Source organism: Lagenorhynchus albirostris, chromosome 1 (assembly GCF_949774975.1).
Source record: "Lagenorhynchus albirostris chromosome 1, mLagAlb1.1, whole genome shotgun sequence".
NCBI lineage: Eukaryota > Metazoa > Chordata > Mammalia > Artiodactyla > Delphinidae > Lagenorhynchus > Lagenorhynchus albirostris.
The window spans coordinates 10,975,326-10,991,295 of NC_083095.1; the positions used below are offsets into that span (position 1 = coordinate 10,975,326).

General features: G+C 39.4%; 1 protein-coding gene across 3 annotated transcripts in view; it reads right to left on the reverse strand.

Annotated features, from left to right (window-relative positions):
- Nucleotides 1-15,970, reverse strand: part of UNC79 (unc-79 homolog, NALCN channel complex subunit) — a 199,861-nt gene that overhangs the window by 56,821 nt on the left and 127,070 nt on the right. For all 3 annotated transcript variants that reach the window (XM_060165773.1, XM_060165753.1, XM_060165764.1), the window contains 3 exons: nt 9,109-9,216; nt 5,594-5,710; nt 2,918-3,001 (listed from right to left, as the gene is read on the reverse strand). In XM_060165773.1, the coding sequence (XP_060021756.1) occupies nt 2,918-3,001; nt 5,594-5,710; nt 9,109-9,216 (309 nt within the window). The remainder of the gene's footprint in view (nt 1-2,917; nt 3,002-5,593; nt 5,711-9,108; nt 9,217-15,970) is intronic.

Consider the following 15,970-nt stretch of genomic DNA (forward strand, 5'->3'; position numbering starts at 1 on the left):
TCCTTAAATAGGAGAAAGATAATGATTCAGAGAATTGGTTTCTAAAGGAATCAACATAAAAAATTTTAGAAACCTCACCAAGTGGGCAAAGTATTTCAATCTGAGAGAGAAAAAAATGGTATCAAAGCCTTTGATGCTTCCATACTATACAGACTCCCTTGTCTGATCAAAGGCTACAAAATCTGTTTATAAGGAGACCTTCAGACCCAAACAGCAAAGGAAATTATCTGAAAATATCTTGATGTCACTTCTGAGGATCCCAAATGGGAATCCAAATTTTGCTACTATATTTATCAGCTACCTCTGAGATAATACTCTTTCCAATTATATCATTAACAAAGATCTCCAGCTGTTTCATAAAGATGATGCTTTGAAAGGAAGCAACATATTTATTACAAGCAAAAATTGATTAATAATAGAAAAGGCAAGAACTGGGCCAATATAAAAGAAGATATGATTGATTATTAAAACAGTAAGGTAAACTGTATGAAGTTGCTTCAAGAAACCAAAACATAGAAAGTTCAACTCCAGTACTCCACATTTCTTGAACATTGACACACCACATCTGCCAGATGCCATAATGCCTGTGCTAAAAGTGGAAACTCAGCCCACAAGATACGTGGTGATATATATACAGTCTTACTAGAAACATAAGCAACCGATTTTTTAAAAAACCAACAACTCTGAGTCAAGGCTTTCAGAAGATGCTTGCTAAGTACTATTGCATACATAGAAATCACAATTCAAGTCAAGAAGAGTGGGAATCCAAGTCATTTGGGTGGTTTCAAGCCAATCCTTACCTAATACAAATGCCGAGGAACAGATTTTTTTTTTTTTTAAAGAAGATGTTGGGGGTAGGAGTTTATTAATTAATTTATTTATTTTTGCTGTGCTGGATCTTCGTTTCTGTGCGAGAGCTTTCTCTAGTTGCAGCGAGCGGGGGCCACTCTTCATCGCGGTGCGCGGGCCTCTCACTATCGCAGCCTCTCTTGTTACGGAGCACAGGCTCCAGACACGCAGGCTCAGTAGTTGTGGCTCACGGGCCTAGTTGCTCCGCGGCATGTGGGATCCTCCCAGACCAGGGCTCGAACCCGTGTCCCCTGCATTAGCAGGCAGATTCTCAACCACTGCGCCACCAGGGAAGCCCAAGGAACAGATATTTTTGACAACAGCATCATGGATTTGTTTTTCCACACAACACAGAATGTACGAGGCAATATTTATGACAGTCATTTATAAAAGCAGATAGGTTAAGTTATGAGACATTGGCCACCTTATGGCAACATTAGCTGAATCAATGGATTTCTAAATACTGCTTATGATAAGGGAGCAAAGAGTAATATACAAGGAGAAGGTGGGCAATGCAAAAAGGAAGCCCTTGACCTCAGCCACCTTGTGCTATAGCTGAGTCACAACTAAGTCTGCAGTATGAAGGGCAGTCCCATTATCTCCCATCATCTAGGGCAACACTTCTGGTGCCTCCCCTACTGGTTCCCCTACTGAATACCCAAAGTGCGCTGTATATGGAATTAGGAACAGAAACAGAACATTCTTAGAAACTTGAATAAAGAGGGGACCTCCTCCAAAGCCCAACTTCATAGCTGGAGAATTTTTTGTTTGTTTGTTTTTTGAGGTACGCGGGTCTCTCACTGCTGTGGCCTCTCCCGTCGCGGAGCACAGGCTCCGGACACGCAGGCTCACTGGCCATGGCTCACGGGCCCAGCCGCTCCACGGCATGTGGGATCTTCCCGGACCGGGGCATGAACCCGTGTCCCCTGCATCGGCAGGCGGACTCCCAACCACTGCGCCACCAGGGAAGCCCATAGCTGGAGATTTTGACAAAAGCTTCTTAGAGAGTCCTGGAGAAAGTATACAGGTGCTGGTTTGTCTCAAAGCGTAAATGCACACATCAGTCCCCTAGCTATATCAATGGACTCTTCAGTTTACCATGAAAGAGACTTTCTTTGTTCCCATTACCTCATGCCACTTTTGCTTCTACTGACCGAGTCACTAGATCACGGACAAGCACCAGAGTTTGTTCAACCACCCTGACTTCTGCTCATAAAAGCTTTTCCTAAGCCCATAAATGAGAAGAGTCTCATCTCATCGGATACAGGAGATAAAACTGCTACTCAATGCCAAATAAATGTTAGCCAAAGCTGGAGATAACTGTCTCCTCATTCCTAAGGCAAATCAGAAGTGATATGGTCCAGGATAATAGGTTTGCTTGATTTATGGGACTAGCTAAGAGATGTGGTCATAATTCATTTTTGCTTTTTGGTTGTCACAAGTAATAGGTTAACCTGCCTTCTAAATTAAAAAGAAAAAAAGAACAAAAGTAATGATTAACTAGACATAAGATGAATTTAAAAAATACATATTCTGATTATCTTAGCATAGATTTATTCTCAGCTTGCTCCTATGATCATCATAAAGTCAAGTGTATATTTTGTTCAGTTCCGGATAGCTGAAAAGAAGCTATTCATCTATGATCTCAATAATCTAGAAGAAACATAGATAACCTGGGCCATGTTCAGAGAAGGAGATACAGGATGATATGGAAAACTGACACATATTAGGAGGAACACCAAATGACCAGGGATGTGTGGTTTAGAAAAGCCTGAGGAAACAAGCAACTGGTGGCTTTCTTCAAATATCTAAAAATTACGTGAGAGAGTCTAGACTTGCTTTGTGTGGCCCCAAAGGTTAAAAATTCACTATAAGGAAGAAATTTTTGTCAGTCGTGTTCAAAGATGAGATGTCGTACATTCCCAGGTCCTGGAAGCGTTTGAGCAAAGGTTGGATCCACTTCATGGAGCTGCTGAAGAAGAGATTTCAGCACCTGCCGGGTGACTAGATGATTGACATATATGGTGTCTTTCACCCTTTCGGTCTGAGATTCTGCGACTCAGCTCACCTCTCATTCTCAGTGGCTGTCCCTCCAGGTCAGGGCTTAGGCACATTGGCACATTACACTGGCGTTTCCCAGGCTGTATCTGTTCTGTGGATAAATAGAACATTTCAGTCTTCATTGCGGTCAATTGCGCACAATTCACAATACAAAGAATTTAACCAATAATCTCTTGGGGCCATATTGTGGTGATTGTTACTGTTGATTATTAACATTTACAGGAAACATCCTAGATTTTAGGGTAGGGTTGCTTGGGGTTTCACTACAAACCTGCCATTCAGGTGTATAAGATGCAGCTGAAAGCAGGAGAGTATCTAAAACCATCCCTAAAAGTCCAGATTCTCTAATCCCTCCCCCACAAAAGCTCAAATCGCAAATCTCTTGATATGAAATGAAAGAAATGAAAGGCTAATGTCACAGCCATGAAAGACATGTTTTATGCACATCAATAAATACGTAAGTGATCATTTGTGGCAATGACCAGATAGATCGTACAGAAAACATGTGGAACTGGTAGCAAGGAAATGACAGGCATTTGACTGAGGGCTGCAGAACAGGAATAAGGGGACAGGGGCACATGGAGGAGTAGTGCTTCAGGAACATTTTTTTCATGTGAAAGATGAGGCAAAGAAGCAAGCCATCAGATACGCATGGGTGGAGAAGAGGCAGGTATCCTCTGAGCGAGCAGGCACATGCTGAGGTGAGTCGATCATGACCCATGCTTTAGGCTGCCTTTCTCAGTGTGTCTGCATGACCAGATCTGTTCTTTTGGAGACTAGCAAGTCACTGAATCAACGTATGTGGTATAAAGTGACATGCCACGTAACAAAAAACTCCACACTCGTCAACTCTCTCTGGTCTTGGATTTGGGGAGAATTTTTATGACACTAATAAAAAAAAAGAATATTGAGATGAAGCTCTAGGAGGACTTGGTGACTAGCAAACCAACTTGGAGGATGGAAAACAAGCCCAGGAAAACTCAGACAAAAGAAATTCAGACAGCATGTGAATGGTTAAGTATTAGATGATAAACCAGAGTGACATGAACAAGGCTGAGGTTTAGTTGAAAAGTGAAAAATTCAGTTAAATGGGTTATTTGGCATCATGTAGTTTTTTTTTTAGATTAAAATTTGGATTAGAAATTGAGATCTATTTGCCTTTTTATCACTCTACAGAGTCAATCAAACTAAGCTGTAATTGTAGTCAGAATCCAAAATGGAGAGCTTAGGCTGAGCTTGCTACAGAGAACAGCAGCATGGTAAAATAATCTTCAGGTCAACCTAACGAAAGATGGGCATTTAATCATCAGAGAATGAACCTAACAGCAGCTTCCATTCTCAGTTTTACATAGCACGAGCTCAGTAAAGAGAGGAACAAAGTCCTCTTTGGTGTGAACAGAAAAGCTTCACCCAAACCCAGTAAACTCTCAAGGCTGGTTATTCAATGTCTTTCTCCTTGTCTCCCTTGCCCGTTGGCTTTTGGCCATTTCATTATTCACTACCACTTATCACTAAAAAGAAGACAAAACACTAAACCTTTAAAATGTTAAGAACCTTAACAAAGGCCAGGAGAGTTGAAATTATCTGTTAAATATAGGATTGGGTATGGTGTGTAGGATTTAGTTATCTAGACTAGCTCTCTTTTTTTTCTTGAAGAACAGTGGGGAAAATAAGACGAAATATATGTAAATATTATGGTTGTGAAAAATTAACAGTATCTCAATATTTTGGTTTTGTGGACACTGTAATTCCTGGTCATAAAGAAAGCTATTAAAATAATTTCATATAACTGTAGCCAGAAAGTATACTAACCACGATACAAAAATAGTCCTATCCAAGTGTTGGCCCCCAGAGCATATCACAGTAGTAAACCCTGACATTTTCAAAGTGCATGCGTCTTGCAAAAAGCTTTCACATACATAATCTTGTAATCAAATGACCCATTTAATTAAAAAAGAAAAAAAGAAAAGGCAGGCACTCAAAAGAGCAGAATTGCAGCAGTACTACTGGCTTGAGAAAGTAGTACATGTGCAGAACGTGGTAACAAAGTTTAGAAAATGCAGAGTGATCATGTTTAAAATAGACATGTCATGGCGGTCAATTCTTACTTTAAAATTGAGGTTAGAGGCAGTTCCATCGTATGAGCATGAGGGTGTGCGGCTGCAACCTGGTGACCCTGCTGACTAAAACACAGAGCTCATATTCCCAAACCTACCGGCAGATCATGACGTCACTAAGCTGACATTTGTTATTACTGTTATTATTACTATCAATAGTCCCTCATTTTTGATAATTCAGAGTTTATAAAACAGAGAATATTGATAATCTGGTGTTTTGTTTTGTTTTCTAATTTGCATCATGAAATCATAGTTCCATTCCCTCCTTTATGCATTTATATCATTTAACCCCCAAAGAGATAGCCTAACATCTGGTATCTGGGTCTTAGAGGAAAACAAACAAACAAACAAAAAAAAAGAGTTGGACCAGCCGAGATGGAAGAACCGGTGGCTCTAGAATACTTGGAAAGTTTAAATAGACTTATTAATTACCTTAGGTTAAAAAAATTGTTTGAACCACAGAATATGAGAAAAAATCTATTCCTTCACAAGGAAGCAGAGGGGACACAGAGAAAGTGGCATTCGCTAATCTGAGAGGTAAAACAAGAAGAAAAAGCTTGACCCACCAGTGTCCCAGTTGCTGATGTTATGGGGGGCGCTAGACTGATGTTCCAGCTGTCGCTTCATTAACTGGCTCATTGTCAGAGCTCCCAGGGATCCCCTTTTCATCTGCCTATACTGAGCTATATGGAGGAAATTAGGAGATAATTACTAGGGGGAATAAATATGCACAGCACACAAAGGCTCTACACATCCACACAGAATCTTAATTGAACCTTCATTGGCTATTCATCATTGTTTAGTGAGTTGTATGCTCCTGTTCAGATGAAAAACTAAGGCACTATGCTATTTCTGGTGCCTGTCTTCACTCGATAAAGAAAGAAACAGTGCCTATGAGCACTTATCTGTAGCCTGTAAATATTTACCCCAGTTACAACAATATGATATTTTCATTTACTTTTTAATTTATATACTCTGCCTTGTTCCCAAAAGGATTCAAGACAGATACTACTACTTTGAATTTATAGCTTAACTTTCTTTAATGGAGCTGTGCATACATGCATAGTTTCAGTTTCCATTATATCCCTCTGAGGCCCCCGTGCATGTGTGTGTGTTTGTGTATGTACATGCATATTTTGGAGTAGGATGACACATATCAACCCCAATTTTTAGGGAGAAATTGAAGCAAATGAAATTATGTTCCTTGGAACCGACCAGCAAATGAGGTGGTCGTAAAACCAAAACATGTTGACTCCAAAGTCAATGCTGTTTTCAATCTCTGCATGAGCCTCTGCCTACTGTTGGAAAAATGTGAATTGAATAACATTCCACAAGTATATTCTAGTACACATCTTTGTTTTAAAAAGAAATAGTGGTAACATTTTTATCTCGCAATTAGGCATTGACAAATATCCCATGATTGATAAGTCACGTACATAAGCATCTCCAAACCGGAAAAACAGTGAAAAGCACTTCTGACAACAGACTGCTGAGTGAGAAAGCAACCTGTCTCCTACCCTCCTATCCCTCCTCAAGTGGTCCCACCAATCCCTGCCACCAGCCCAGTGAGAAAGGAAGAGCATCGCTAAGAGGCCTTTTATACACGATCCCAAACAACTGGATATTTGAGAACTTGTGGTTATTCACTCTCTTATAAGGACAATTTTAGAAACTGAAGCTCTGAAATACATAGTCTAGAAGGGGATGGTAGAAACCGAGATGTCTTTATGGCCCTAGAAAGCCTTCCTTACGCGTTATACACAGGTTTCACAATCATGGTACCAGGGCAGCAACTTGGTGTGATGTGAAATCAATTATGACATTATTTTTAATGTAATTAGCATGCTGTTTGATTCATGGTGGTCATAGCATGTTTAGCTACAAAATAATCAGCTGATAAACTGAGCAAAAAAGAGGGGTGTGATGAGAATTCTTGTGTCTTGGAGTCCATGTTAACTGAATTCATGGAAATGACTATGCAAACTAATGAAAAATCTGATTCTTGTGGTTGATTGGTAAATTTTGCAATTTCATGGTTCACTTGAAAGTGCAGCTCCAGGTAAAATCCAAAGGCAGAAATCTTTTAGAAAATTTAACAAATTTCAAGTAAAATTCAAAAGCAGAAATCTTTTGGAAGATCGACAAATTTAAAAATTAGCCCCATCTATCAGACAAGATCAAAGAAGGGTTAGAAACCTCTAGTGATTGATTAATTTCTCCAGTCCTCAGTATTTTTTTAAAGACAGAAGAATTCCCTGAGAGTAAAGTCCCTTAATGTTTAGCTCAGTGTGTAAAGCACCTGGCATTATGTCTCTAAGAACACACCACCAAGAGCTATCCAATACATGCTTTAAATGGAGAGAAGGAGGAAGGTGGAAATTTAATGATGCACTATGCTGAATCCAAAAGGGCTAGATTCAATCATGACTTCAGGATCATGATTCATTGATACACTTATTTTATGATACATGTAACTAGCACTGAAGCCAAACTGACTTAAGTCATCCTATCTCAAATTATATCCAACTTGGAATTCTAACTATAATTCACTTTTTTCAGATGACTCATGCAAATTAGGAGGAGAAGATACACTTTCATGATTTTAGTATATGGACTTAAAAATGGGCATTTTTTCATGTTATAAAACAGATTTTTTGTGATAAAAGAAGAACAATTAGATTCAGAACGAGGCGTTCTTCTTTACTGCCAAAAGGGCAAATAACTGTTACTTGAAAATGCTTTCTTAGAATTTCTGTAATCTCTATTATAACTGAATTTGAATTATTCTAAGGCAGTGTGGTATACTAAAAAACACCATGGGCTTGAAAAATCAAACAGACCTAGCATCAATTCCTGTCTCTATCACTTAATAGCCGTATGACTTTAGGCAAGTCACTTAGCCTCTCTGAACCTGTTTCTTAGTCTATTAAAACTGGGTCAATAATATCTGCCATGCAGTGCTGACACGAGGATTTAATAAGGTAGCAATGTGTTAAGAGAGCAACCACTTAGCACAGTGCCTGGAACATGGTGTCAAATAATTGGTAGCAATTATGACTATTATGTCTGTAAATGCCTGGAGAACAAGGGGTGTCTTATTTATTCACCTGTGATCACCAGTACCAAGCACAGTGCCTGGCACTCAGCAGACACTTAATAAATACTTACTGAATGAATGAAAGCATGAATAAATGAATGATGAAGATGACGATGTTGTTCCATACTACCAGTCCAGCATTTAAGTTAAGATCTTTATCTGGTTTTCAGGATCATCTTTACTTCAAAATACTGTCAAAGGAAAATGCACTAGCCCTTGAGGCAGTGGCCACATGGAACACAAAATACACCAGCACAGATGACAAGGGTTTGCAGAAGTTGCACCACTGTTTGTATCTCTGATTCCTACTGAGAATTTCCCATGCTAAAGTCTTTTAATTGACTCCACTGAGCCAGGTGGACACCCTTATTTTCACCTCAATGGAACTCAAGCTCCTCATGGGCAAAATATAGGACCCAACAACAAGGTAGTTTCAAAATACTGAATAGTTGCCTCCAGTAGATCCAGTAATACTTCATGCCATTTTAATTTTCCGATCCAAAAGCGCTATATTCAATAATAACTTTGGGATCATGATATATCTGATACATTTATTTGATGATAACTTAGATAAAAATATTGTCAATGATGGAGGTGATTCAAATTAAACAAAGGTGTTTCATGTAAAATTCTGTCACAGACAATGTTTTTCACTTGTCCCAAAACCAGTTCCATGTTTTATGTTTAGGCTAGTCATACATAATACTTATTTTATTGAATTATCCAGTGATTATACCTTAACAAATTAGGATTCTTGGCCTATCAGTAGCTGTACTGATTTATCAAACACTTGAGATGCTGACAAAAGTGGGCCTATGTCTCAGGGTCTCTGAGAACATACAACATAGTGTTACCTAGGAAGCTAACACAACGTTAAAAAAAAGAAGAAAAAAACAATACCAAGAGTGTGAAAATTGAAAACTATGCAGCAGATAATGTTCCAAATCAATGTACAGGTGAAATGATCACCAAAGGAAATCTTACTTGATATTGAAGAATGGCTACTTGTTTCTGGCGCACCTGCTTCTAATGTAGGGGCAGATGAGGATTCTCGTGGCATTTCCAAAGTTGAAAGTCCTTTAGTAGCAGGATCTACAGACAGAAATATTATTTAAAACTCAGGACATTGATTAAAAGCAAGTTCAAGAACCTTTTTCATATATTTTCCCCTCTTGCCCAATTCTCCCATTCAAATCATTATATACTTTCTGGCCCTACTAACTACTTTAATGGAATCACATACACACTGGTTTCAAAGTTCCGTGGGAGTTGTATCCACGTGATATTCTGCATGTGTTGCTGTGCCTCTCAGAAATTAACGACAGCACAATTACAAAGCTAGAGCTCAGCATGCTCATATCACATATCTTTGCACCTTTCCGGAACTGAATTTCTTTTCATACAAAACCCAAAGACACCTACAGTTGATCCACCTATATCATTCCACCATTCCACCTTTGTCTGGCAATTTCCTACTCATCACTTACATCTCAATTTATATAGACAGTTCCTCCTCCAGAAAAGCATCCAGGACCCCCACCCCCAGATTCAAACAAAAAACTGAATCACATGACCCTCTTATACAATCCCAGAACACCCTGTCCTAACCTGTACCAAAATGAACACGCCATAATGTAACTGTCTGTTTACCGGTCTACAACCTTTGCTAAATCATAAGTAATTTCAGAGCAGGGACTGTATCTAACTTGGAATAATTACTTACCAATTACTCAGGTTTTCGATTTTATTAGTTGAGCAAGAAAGACGTATCATTTGCTTCTGCTGTTGACAAATGCATCTAAGGTAAAATATTTTCTGCATATACTATTGTCTTTTTCATCTATGAATAATGGGAAACAAGCTGTCCCACATTATCCTAGGTAAAGATTATCCTTTAAAGCTTTTTGAAAAGTTTAGTGGTTTATCATGGCAAACCCCTAAAACTTTTTTATAAACTTCCTTGACATCTTAAGCAACACTCACTGTATATTGAGCTCAATTAGCAGCCTGGAATTACCACTATGGGCTTCCATGATTATAACATGTCCACCCTAAACGGCTTCAAGTTCTTAAGCTTCATGACATCTGTCTCCTCCTTTTCAGGTTATCAATTGTTTTTCTTGCCACAGAGCAAGTCACCATACATTCACACATACATAAAATATAAGTATGCAGATGCTATTCTACTATTGGGTGATCATTAAACTTATTAAACTGTCAGAAATAAAAGTAAAATAGATCCTAGGTGAGGGCTGAGGAGAAAAGCTTTTAAGCACTGATTTTGGAACATCTATTTTTGGTTCTCAGAGGTCTTTCTGAATAGATACATTTGCCAGATAAATACTTTCTTCGAAACAAAAGAAGTATAACTGTTACAATGTTTCCCAAACTCTCCAAATACAGCATAAAAATAACTACCCATTAAAAATTCCTTAGTGATTAAGCTATTGCTTTTCTCTTAGGTATTCTCCACAAACCACAAGTTTAAAACATGCATAATTACCTCTCTTACCCTTATCTGCTTCTGGTTTACATTTGCTGCTACTCTGGCATAATAATCTCACCGATAATGTAGAACAGGAAAGCTTAAAGGCAAGAATTCTTTAACAGATTATTGAGACTTTTAGGGTCTCGATACGCTTATTAAAATCCTTGGTAGCTTTAATTGTAAAGAAACGTCATAACTGTAAGATACTTATTAATAATCATTAGTGTACCAAGATTCTTTAAGCCAGGCAATTTTTGCTCAGTCGTAAATCATTTTATGAAGCCTTCCATTTGTATATAGTTTAAGACAACAAGTATTTGAATAGAGCTATACACTTAGCTTAAAATTCTTCTATTCAATTTTTTATACTGATGTGAAGAAAATGTCATGTTATTGATTCATTCATTCATCAAATATTTGCCACCACTCTACTAGGTACTTGGGATACAATCAAAGAACAAACCAGAGAAAATTTCTTGCCTTTGAGAGAACAGTGGGGACAGACAGACAATAATTAACATACATAAAAGTAAATAAATTATTATATATTAGAAGAATAATTCTTTATAGAAGAGAAACAGAGAAGAGAAAGTGATTCTAAGATGCCGGGTAGGGGTGGAAAGGTGGGGTGTGGTCCAGGCCTCATGGAGAACCTGACGTTTGAACAGAGAATTAAAAGAAATGAGAGAGGGAGCCAGGCAGGTATCTGGAGAAGACAGTTTCAGGCTGAGGGACCAGCCGGTGCAAAGGCCCCAAGGTAAGAAAATGTAAGGAGTGTTCAAAAAATGGCAGGAGGCCACTGTGGCTGAAGAGAAGAAATGTGGAGAGAACCAAGCAAAATGAAGTCAGAGAACTAATGAGAATCAGGACTACATAAAGCATTTTAGGAATTTAAAGGACTTGACTTTTTACTATGAAAGAAATGGGAGCCAATGGAGGGTTTTAAGCGGAGTAATGGTATAATCTCGTGTTTTAAAGGATCACGGTGGCTGCTGTGTTGGGCAGATACGAAGGCAATACGGGTAAAAGGCAGGAGCCCAGTTAGGAAGGAGGCTATGGCAGTTGGTCCGCATGAGAGATGTTAATGGCTCAGACCAGGGTGGAAGCAGGGCAGATGGTGAGAAGGAGTAGATTCTGAAGGTAGATTAAGGTGGCCAGATAAAAGAGGACACCCAGTTAAAATTTAATTTGGGATAAACAACAGAAAATTGTTTAGTATGAGTATGTCCCACACAGTTTTTGGCAGATGAGGCCCCAATTCCTCACTCCTCTCCGAATCAATGACCGTTGCCATGTAACATAAAAGTTCCTCCCACTAAAGAGGCAGAGTGTATCTCCCCTCTTGACTTTGGCTCCAGCCAGGTGATTTGCTTTGGCTCGTGGAATGTTTGCAGGCATAACATGACCAAAGGCTTGCCAAGCTCCTGTGCAATGGGGCTTGCTCTCCTGTGCCTCTTCCATCACCCTAAGAAAAATATTTCCAGGCTTCATGGGTCCCAGGAGGAGGCTGGCCACCCAGTCCAGCCTAGATTAGCTGATCTGCAGATAGCCAACAGCCCTTGAATTGAATAAATGCTTATTGTTATATGTTGCTGATATCTGTATGTTTATTTGTTACACGGCATTATTCCAGCAGTAAGTACCTAACAGAGTTGTCTCAGTATACAGACAGTATGTAAAACTACAAGAGTAGATGACATCACCAACTCACTGAGTGTAGACAAGCCTGAGAAAAGGACCAAGGACAAAGACCCTGGGGCACTCCCTCATTAGGGAGTTAAGGAGGAACCGAAAAAAGAGATTGAGAAGGAGTGACCACTGAATATGCAGAAAACCAAGAGAAGGTGTATCCCAGAAGCCAAGTGACGTGGGGGTGATCAACTCTGTGAACTATTGAGTCAGAAGATAATATCTAAGAGCTGACCATTGGATTTAGCAGTGGAGGCCACTGGTGACCTTGACAAGTGAAGTTTGGGTGAACTCTGGAAGCCTCATAGGAATGATGCGTACTTTTTAGAAAGAATAGTATGGGAGAAAATTGGGAATAGTGATAGTACAGATAACTCCTTAAAAAGTTTTGCTAAAACCTAGAGGGTATTATGCTAAGTAAAGTAAGCCAGACAGAGAAAAACAAATACTCTATGATTTCCCCTATATGTGGATTCTTAAAAACAAAACAAGTGAACAAGCAAAAGAGAAACAGATTCATAGATACAGAGAACAAACTGGTGGCTGCCAGAGAGGAGGGGGAGGGAGGGATGGACAAAATAGGTGAAGAGGATTAAGAGGCACAAACTTCCAGTTATATAAAATGAGTCATGGGGATGTAACACACAGAATAGGGAATATAGTCAACAATACTGTAGTAGCTTTAAATGGTGATAGATGGTAACTAGACTTATCACGGTGATTATTTTGTAATGCATATAAACATTGAATTGCTATGTTGTACACCTAAAGTTAATATAATATTGTATGTCAATTATACTTCAATAAAAAGGTGGGGGTGTTTTTTGCTAAAAGGGAAGAAGCAAATGGGATAATAATGGGGAGAATTAGGATCAAGAGCTTTTTTAAAAAGAGAGAAATAAGATGACGTTTGTATATTCAAGTCAAAGATACCTTAGAAAAAACTAAGGGAGGAGCAAGAGGGGAGATTTCTGGGCGTACATCCTTGAGTAAGTAAAAGAGATGGAATCATGTCCACATGTGGAAAGGCTGACTTCAGACCAAAACACAGTTCACTTGCAGCCCCAGCTAGGAAGGCCAGGTATATGGGTGCAGTTGATGGAAGGGAGGCAGAGGAAGGGGTAGGAGGATGTGGAAATCTCTTCAGATTATATCAAATAGGAAGAGATACTGAAAGTCTGGAAAGAAAAGTAGCTATGAAATAATCAGGAGAATGGAAATGTGAATGGACCAGGGAAATACGGTATGATGCCAGGTAGCTTTAAGGACCCAGTTGAGGTTCATGGTCATGAATTTAAAATAAGACCAGTCAATATTGTTATGCGTTTTTTTATCCAGCCACACTCATCTGATAGGTACAGGTGTTGGTAGATGGAAAGGAAGATTTGATGAGGGCTGTGTTTAGCCAAGCAAGTCTGAAAAAGCAGAGGTCAGGAATGATGTAGGCAAGAAGGGATTGTAATGATTGACTTGAGAAGGGAAGACATGAAGAAGGGGAGGAACAGTGAGAGGCGATAGGATCAATACAGTGCTGTCCAGAGAGAGAGGAAATGGTAATCAGAGAATGGGAGACATTGGACTGACACCATGGACAGGCTGCAGTTATTGATAATAACAAGTTCTGTGATATGACCATAGGAATAAGTAACTGAGTGAGGGTGGAAGATGAAAAAAAAAAGTCTCTGGGGAAGACGAATTCGAGGAACTGAGAAGCCAGAGTGTCAGAAAACACTGTACTAAGACACTGTACTATGTGTATGAATACTGAAATCAACAAGAATTAAGACAGGAATAGTTTAGGAAAGAGTAAAAAGAGCCAGGAATTAAAATTGTCAATAAATGAGAAAGTCAGGGTAAGTAATGTGAGATTCAGAGCTGGGTGTTTTTAAAGACAAGGTGGGAATGGTCTGAAGGGGGAAATGATGAGCAAGGAAGATGCCTACACCCCGGCCCTAGTCCAAGGACACGCTTCCTCAGGGAACAGCTGGGTTTCCATTAGACTAAGAAGGGAAAGGAAACAGAGCACATGAAGGACCATGAATTTCTGATGGAGGAAAAGTTTCAGGAATTGCGATAAGGTGGGAGAAAGGATCTGGACAGGAGATGTGCAAGGCCTTATGGAAATTAGAGTGAGAGAGATGAAGGGTGATCTGGAGCTTCTTGCAGGGACTGACATGAACAGAAGGAAAGTACACAATGCCATTAGACTTGGCAGACTCAAGACAATTAGCAATGGCAAGGCTGTGAGTCCAGGCCTCCCCTGACTATGACCGACAGAGGCAAGAAGGTCTGGGGAAGCCTGAGTCTTACTCTGAGCACATGGCCCTCCTTCCAACACCCAGCAAGGAAGGGTAGCTCTGCATGTCTGTGGCAGGTGGGACACTACGCAGATATAAAATGATTATGACAGTATAACCTATATTATAAAAATTTTAAATACGTATCATCTTAATTGTCAGATACTTTCCTTCTTGCTCTGGTAACAAATATATTAATATAATACCAATCTCCTCCCTGGTAGCCTGGGGAACAACCTGACATAAGGATGAATAAAGAAGGCAACACACACACACAAACATACATACCACAACCTATATACAACCTATATATCATATATACCCACCCTATTGACCTCATATAGTTTCTTATATACCCACCCTACAGACCTTATATGGTTTCTTATATACCCACCTATAGACCTCTATAGTTTCTAGGTCAGTGCTTTGCTCCATCTATATGCAATAATTTTCTTGGCTCCAAATAATAAAAGTGTGTCCCAGTTTCCCTAGAAACCTTCTTACACTTTCTTGTTATTATGAGAATCTTTTTCTTCCCCCTGCCTGGCTGGAGCATGGCCTTTTCCAAATACATTAATGTTCATTTGACAAGTTTTTACAGAGCCCCTTGAAGGTACACAGCTCTGTCCTATGAAGTAGAGAACAATTGGAAAGCTCAGGAAATGCCCGGGGCAAATAAAAGGGCTGAGCCTGTTCTCTGAGGAGTTGCTTTTGTTATGGAGTGGGGGAGAAGTGCTGTGTGACCTGGGGCAGGGCACGTCCCCTCCTCCGAGTGTCAGTGTCCTCTTATAGGAAATGAGGGATTATACTAGAGGTCCCCAAGATTTTTGCCAGTGCTCAATGTTCTGTAGTCCACGGATCTACTAAAATAATCATCCCTGGCCAATCTCATTTTTTCTAGAGATTCACATTCTTTTTTGTTTTTTTTTTTAAATATGGGCTGAGAAATGACGCAACATTCTGATCAGTATTATGATAACAGAGAAGAGAACTGTGTTCTAGGATGAGGTGGACTACCAGCTTGTCACTTTTTCAAGTTAATCTTTCTTGGAAACAGTGCCTCCAAGGAAACACAAGAAACAGCATTTGAGGCAGGAAGTGCTCGTACTATAACAACTTCACCATCAACTGGTGACCATGGATTACAGTCTAGGTTGTAACTGGGCTCTTTTTGGTTCCTGAGGGCACACAATGTCTGCCAGACTGCTGATACTTGCTTAGAATATGTAACCAGTATAGACCCTAAATGACTATACAGTCAATTCTTAATCATTCCAAGCACTCTCTCTTTTATTTTAGCCCTTCATGATATTTTAGCTGTATCATAATTCACTAAAGTATAGCAGGAAAAAAAAGAAAGCAATAAGAGTTC